Genomic DNA, 7,930 nt, shown 5'->3' on the forward strand with positions numbered 1-7,930 from the left:
ACCTATCTATCTGCAGGGCTGGGGTGATATGCTGGTTCTGGTGACAGTAACCTATCTATCTGCAGGGCTGGGGTGATATGCTGGGTCTGGTGACAGTAACCTATCTATCTGCAGGACTGGGGTGATATACTGGGTCTGGTGACAGTAACCTATCTATCTGCAGGGCTGGGGTGATATGCTGGGTCTGGTGACAGTAACCTATCTATCTGCAGGGCTGGGGTGACATGCTGGTTCTGGTGACAGTAACCTATCTATCTGCAGGGCTGGGGTGATATGCTGGTCCTGGTGACAGTAACCTATCTATCTACAGGGCTGGGGTGATATGCTGGGTCTGGTGACAGTAACCTATCTATCTGCAGGGCTGGGGTGATATCCTGGTTCTGGTGACAGTAACCTATCTATCTGCAGGGCTGGGGGGATATGCTGGTTCTGGTGACAGTAACCTATCTATCTGCAGGGCTGGGGTGATATGCTGGGTCTGGTGACAGTAACCTATCTATCTGCAGGGCTGGGGTGATATGCTGGTCCTGGTGACAGTAACCTATCTATCTGCAGGGCTGGGGTGATATGCTGGTTCTGGTGACAGTAACCTATCTATCTGCAGGGCTGGGGTGATATGCTGGGTCTGGTGACAGTAACCTATCTATCTGCAGGGCTGGGGTGATATGCTGGTTCTGGTGACAGTAACCTATCTATCTGCAGGGCTGGGGTGATATTCTGGTTCTGGTGACAGTAACCTATCTATCTGCAGGGCTGGGGTGATATGCTGGGTCTGGTGACAGTAACCTATCTATCTGCAGGGCTGGGGTGATATGCTGGTTCTGGTGACAGTAACCTATCTATCTGCAGGGCTGGGGTGATATGCTGGTTCTGGTGACAGTAACCTATCTATCTGCAGGGCTGGGGTGATATCCTGGTTCTGGTGACAGTAACCTATCTATCTGCAGGGCTGGGGTGATATGCTAGGTCTGGTGACAGTAACCTATCTATCTGCAGGGCTGGGGTGATATGCTGGTTCTGGTGACAGTAACCTATCTATCTGCAGGGCTGGGGTGATATTCTGGTTCTGGTGACAGTATCCTATCTATCTGCAGGGCTGGGGTGATATGCTGGTTCTGGTGACAGTAACCTATCTATCTGCAGGGCTGGGGTGATATGCTGGTTCTGGTGACAGTAACCTATCTATCTGCAGGGCTGGGGTGATATGCTGGTTCTGGTGACAGTAACCTATCTATCTGCAGGGCTGGGGTGATATTCTGGTTCTGGTGACAGTAACCTATCTATCTGCAGGGCTGGGGTGATATGCTGCTTCTGGTGACAGTAACCTATCTATCTGCAGGACTGGGGTGATATGCTGGTTCTGGTGACAGTAACCTATCTATCTGCAGGACTGGGGTGATATGCTGGTTCTGGTGACAGTAACCTATCTATCTGCAGGACTGGGGTGATATGCTGGTTCTGGTGACAGTAACCTATCTATCTGCAGGGCTGGGGTGATATGCTGGTTCTGGTGACAGTAACCTATCTATCTGCAGGGCTGGGGTGATATGCTGGTTCTGGTGACAGTAACCTATCTATCTGCAGGGCTGGGGTGATATGCTGGGTCTGGTGACAGTAACCTATCTATCTGCAGGGCTGGGGTGATATGCTGGTTCTGGTGACAGTAACCTATCTATCTGCAGGGCTGGGGTGATATGCTGGGTCTGGTGACAGTAACCTATCTATCTGCAGGGCTGGGGTGATATGCTGGTTCTGGTGACAGTAACCTATCTATCTGCAGGGCTGGGGTGATATGCTGGTTCTGGTGACAGTAACCTATCTATCTGCAGGGCTGGGGTGATATCCTGGTTCTGGTGACAGTAACCTATCTATCTGCAGGGCTGGGGTGATATGCTAGGTCTGGTGACAGTAACCTATCTATCTGCAGGGCTGGGGTGATATGCTGGTTCTGGTGACAGTAACCTATCTATCTGCAGGGCTGGGGTGATATTCTGGTTCTGGTGACAGTATCCTATCTATCTGCAGGGCTGGGGTGATATGCTGGTTCTGGTGACAGTAACCTATCTATCTGCAGGGCTGGGGTGATATGCTGGTTCTGGTGACAGTAACCTATCTATCTGCAGGGCTGGGGTGATATGCTGGTTCTGGTGACAGTAACCTATCTATCTGCAGGGCTGGGGTGATATTCTGGTTCTGGTGACAGTAACCTATCTATCTGCAGGGCTGGGGGGATATGCTGGTTCTGGTGACAGTAACCTATCTATCTGCAGGGCTGGGGTGATATGCTGGTTCTGGTGACAGTAACCTATCTATCTGCAGGGCTGGGGTGATATGCTGGGTCTGGTGACAGTAACCTATCTATCTGCAGGGCTGGGGTGATATGCTGGTTCTGGTGACAGTAACCTATCTATCTGCAGGGCTGGGGTGATATGCTGGTTCTGGTGACAGTATCCTATCTATCTGCAGGGCTGGGGTGATATGCTGGTTCTGGTGACAGTAACCTATCTATCTGCAGGGCTGGGGTGATATGCTGGTTCTGGTGACAGTAACCTATCTATCTGCAGGACTGGGGTGATATGCTGGTTCTGGTGACAGTAACCTATCTATCTGCAGGGCTGGGGTGATATGCTGCTTCTGGTGACAGTAACCTATCTATCTGCAGGACTGGGGTGATATGCTGGTTCTGGTGACAGTAACCTATCTATCTGCAGGACTGGGGTGATATGCTGGTTCTGGTGACAGTAACCTATCTATCTGCAGGGCTGGGGTGATATGCTGGTTCTGGTGACAGTAACCTATCTATCTGCAGGACTGGGGTGATATGCTGGTTCTGGTGACAGTAACCTATCTATCTGCAGGACTGGGGTGATATGCTGGTTCTGGTGACAGTAACCTATCTATCTGCAGGGCTGGGGTGATATGCTGGTTCTGGTGACAGTAACCTATCTATCTGCAGGGCTGGGGTGATATGCTGGTTCTGGTGACAGTAACCTATCTATCTGCAGGGCTGGGGTGATATGCTGGGTCTGGTGACAGTAACCTATCTATCTGCAGGGCTGGGGTGATATGCTGGTTCTGGTGACAGTAACCTATCTATCTGCAGGGCTGGGGTGATATGCTGGTTCTGGTGACAGTAACCTATCTATCTGCAGGGCTGGGGTGATATGCTGGTTCTGGTGACAGTAACCTATCTATCTGCAGGGCTGGGGTGATATGCTGGTTCTGGTGACAGTAACCTATCTATCTGCAGGGCCGGGGTGATATGCTGGGTCTGGTGACACTACAATAGGATAAGTAAAGAAGTGAGAAGAAGGGTTACGTGAGAGCAGCGGTGTGTGAGTATATAGGGGTTAAAGTTCTTGTATACATTGTATCTTTGCGTATTATTTACTTCCTGGGTATACCGCCTGTTACGAGATATTGGCTGCGATACGTATTTATGACCAGGTAATGATAACACATATATGACACATACAATAACATTAGGTGGCAGAATATGGCGGCCGCCACCCGTGCGGGTACTTGAAACAGAAGCTGGCCTAGGGTCAGAGATAAGAGAGCGGAGTACAGAGATGACACAGGGTAGAACAAGAAGCCTGGGATAATACTCCGCCATACTGTACAGAAGGCTGCTGCATTCATTCTAATACTATGGCTATGTCCATATTCACACACGCAATGCCCGACCAGTTACAGTTCATCACCTCAATAGTATAGACACATAATGTGAATGTCTCCTAATACTTCCATATAGTGGATAAGGCTGCAGTCACCCGGACAAGGGAACCTCATTGACTACACAGGGGTCCGTCAGGTATCCGGACACCATAGAACATAACCTTAGATAATCCTATTTAGTGAGCAGATCTCCCTGCAATCAGCTGATCATTGGCTGTCACAGTGATCGGCGGCGATCTGCAGGGGAGCTGGGCAGCAAGTGTTCAGTTTCCCTGCAGTGCCACCACAGGTGAAATGAAGTATTACACGACGTCCACTGATAAATGGAGGAATAAAGAGGTTTTCTGAATTCAGTCAACACCTCACATACAACACCCCAGATATAACACCCCACATACAACACCCCAGATATAACACCCCACATACAACACCCCACATACAACACCCCAGATATAACACCTCACATACAACACCCCAGATATAACACCCCAGATATAACACCCCAGATATAACACCCCAGATATAACACCCCAGATATAACACCCCAGATATAACACCCCACATACAACACCCCAGATATAACACCCCACATACAACACCCCACATACAACACCCCAGATATAACACCTCACATACAACACCCCACATACAACACCCCAGATATAACACCTCACATACAACACCCCAGATATAACACCCCACATACAACACCCCACATACAACACCCCAGATATAACACCTCACATACAACACCCCAGATATAACACCCCAGATATAACACCCCAGATATAACACCCCAGATATAACACCCCAGATATAACACCCCAGATATAACACCCCACATACAACACCCCACATACAACACCCCAGATATAACACCCCAGATATAACACTGCACATGACACCCCACATACAACACCCCAGATATAACACCCCACATACAACACCCCAGATATAACACCGCACGTACAACACCCCAGATATAACACTGCACATGACACCCCACATACAACACCCCAGATATAACACCTCACATACGACACCCCAGATATAACACCGCACATATGACACCTCACATACAACACCCCAGATATAACACCCCACATACAACACCCCAGATATAACACCTCACATACGACACCCCAGATATAACACCGCACATATGACACCTCACATACAACACCCCAGATATAACACCCCAGATATAACACTGCACATGACACCCCACATACAACACCCCAGATATAACACCCCACATACAACACCCCAGATATAACACCGCACGTACAACACCCCAGATATAACACTGCACATGACACCCCACATACAACACCCCAGATATAACACCTCACATACGACACCCCAGATATAACACCGCACATATGACACCTCACATACAACACCCCAGATATAACACCCCACATACAACACCCCAGATATAACACCGCACATGACACCTCACATACAACACCCCAGATATAACACCGCACGTACAACACCCCAGATATGACACCGCACATGACACCTCACATACAACACCCCAGATATAACACCGCACATACAACACCCCAGATATAACACCCCACATACAACACCCCACATACAACACCCCAGATATAACACCGCACATGACACCTCACATACAACACCCCAGATATAACACCGCACATACAACACCCCAGATATAACACCGCACATGACACCTCACATACAACACCCCAGATATAACACCGCACGTACAACACCCCAGATATAACACCCCACATACAACACCCCAGATATAAAACCGCACGTACAACACCCCAGATATAACACCCCAGATATAACACCGCACATGACATCTCACATACAACACCCCAGATATAACACCGCACATATGACACCCCAGATATAACACCACACATGACACCTCACATACAACACCCCAGATATAATACCGCACATATGACACCCCAGATATAACACCGCACATATGACACCCTAGATATAACACCGCACATATGACACCCCAGATATAACACCGCACATATGACACCCCAGATATAACACCGCACATATGACACCCCAGATATAACACCGCACATATGACACCCCAGATATAACACCGCACATATGACACCCCAGATATAACACCGCACATATGACACCCCAGATATAACACCGCACATACAACACCCCAGATATAACACCCCAGATATAACACCGCACATGACACCTCACATACAACACCCCAGATATAATACCGCACATATGACACCCCAGATATAACACCGCACATATGACACCCCAGATATAACACCGCACATATGACACCCCAGATATAACACCGCACATGACACCTCACATACAACACCCCAGATATAACACCGTACAGAGAAGCGAGGTCAATGTATTGTCAGACAAACCATATCAATGACGCCACGTTGTGGAGGTTTTCCAGTAGTAGAAAAATAAAAACAGTGCCACATCTGTCCATAGGTTTCATCTGGTATTGCAGCTTATACCGCACACACCTGGTGGACACGTATACCAAGCATCCATGTTTTTATGCCGTAGCCCTTTAAACCCCTGGTTGTATATATTTGTAGGAAAGCTGGGTGACGACCAATATGGATCCCACTGGCTGCCACCCTGCTGTCCCAGACTCCACAGGATTACTTTCCTACTCATCTCAATAAGATCAGTCAGTCACCTTATAGGAATTGTCAGTCATCTTTATTGTCACCCAGCTTTCCTAGGGACAGATCTAAGCACTGGGGCAGGTGACTCTATAGCGGACATTGTATAGGTAGATATAAAATACCAAAGAGAAGATTCACTGCTAACATTTTTGATCCTGGATCCTCACCTGAGGTCTCTTCCACTGGATCCCTCTGGTCTCCGGCGACCATGGTCCTAACTGGTTGTACCCCAAAGATGAGGGACCGGCAGGAAAATGCGGGTCCTCGAAAAGACATTTGTTCTGCAAGCACTCCTGCCGCAGGGTCCTGTAATCCTGCCCCAGATAGGGATCGACCTTCCCCTTCAGTAAAGAGGAGCTTTCATCCCGCAGCAGACGCACGGTGATCGCTGCAGCAGCCATAGTGAGCAGTGAGGACACCGCACTACCTGCTCAGGTGTGTATGTGTCTGACAAGAAGGGGGAGGGGACAGGTGACAAAGAATACTGGAGAACGACAAGTCTGACACCTCGTGTACAATGCAAAGAGTCTCGGCCGTTACAACTCACATCATAAATGCAAACAACAGAGCCAAAGCCTCCGGACCCCGGATCAAAAACTGGGGCTAATAAAGACGCAACTCTATATACACCGAAAAATCTACTCATTTATATAATGACTTATAGAGAACCTTCCAGCACCTCCGGATCTTTCCATCCATTAATAGTCGCTGCTCCTGATAGTTGGATTTTTTTCTTTAGCCCCCACCATGCCTGAGCAATCAATGCTGTTAGTTTTGGTCCCAGATATCAATATCTCTAATGTCAAGTGGGTGGTGTTAGGCAGAAGCAGGCAAGGGGGTGTGGTTCATTGACCACCTATGATTGGAGCTTTGAGCCACGCCCCCTTGCCTGCTTCTGCCTGACACCACCCATTTGACGTTACAGATATTGATATCAGGGACCAAAACTAACAACATTGATTGCTCAGGAATGGTGGGGGCTAGAGAAAAAAAATCCAACTGGGCCAGAAAGAGCTGGTGCAGGTGCTGGGAGGTCTCCTTCACCATTTATACCACCACTGGCCACTTAGATTCAGTGATATCTAGACCCAAAAAGTGGCCCAAGGGGACCCAACCCCAAAATGGCCAACAGCCATCATATATTGGACCCACCAGAGAATTAGTCAGATGTGACAGATGTGGGTCCGTACCAGGGACTGCATTACCAGGGGAGCCGGGGGTTGTGGTTCTCCACTTTGGGTTCCAGCTTTGGTATCCACATGGATCAGACATGAAATGTCTGGAATATTCTATGGAGGAGCCTTAAGTGTCTACGTGGAGAATACTCCTTTAAGTTACTACTCCATTGTAATCGTGGTCAGTGACTACTAGGAAGACTAAACTGGCCTTGATGTGGCCATTTGTGGGATTGATCAGAGATTGGCCGCCATGGTCACATAGGGGAGGACTGATGCATTGGCGCTAGAGCAGCAGGACTGGAGTATTTTATCCGTTTCCCCCATTTTTCCCACCTTGTTATTCCCTTTATCAGTATAAGAAACGACTGAACGATCCGCCACAATTTCCCGTCT

General features: G+C 48.5%; 1 protein-coding gene across 1 annotated transcript in view; it reads right to left on the reverse strand.

Annotated features, from left to right (window-relative positions):
• LOC142184213 (calpain-2 catalytic subunit-like) overlaps window positions 1–6,760 on the reverse strand; it is a 36,747-nt gene extending 29,987 nt beyond the window's left edge. The window contains exon 1 of the mRNA XM_075258971.1: window positions 6,527–6,760. Within this exon, the coding sequence (XP_075115072.1) occupies window positions 6,527–6,760 (234 nt within the window). The remainder of the gene's footprint in view (window positions 1–6,526) is intronic.
• Between the last annotated feature and the right edge of the window lie 1,170 nt (window positions 6,761–7,930).

This window comes from Leptodactylus fuscus, chromosome 11 (genome assembly GCF_031893055.1).
Source record: "Leptodactylus fuscus isolate aLepFus1 chromosome 11, aLepFus1.hap2, whole genome shotgun sequence".
Classification (NCBI taxonomy): Eukaryota; Metazoa; Chordata; class Amphibia; order Anura; family Leptodactylidae; genus Leptodactylus; species Leptodactylus fuscus.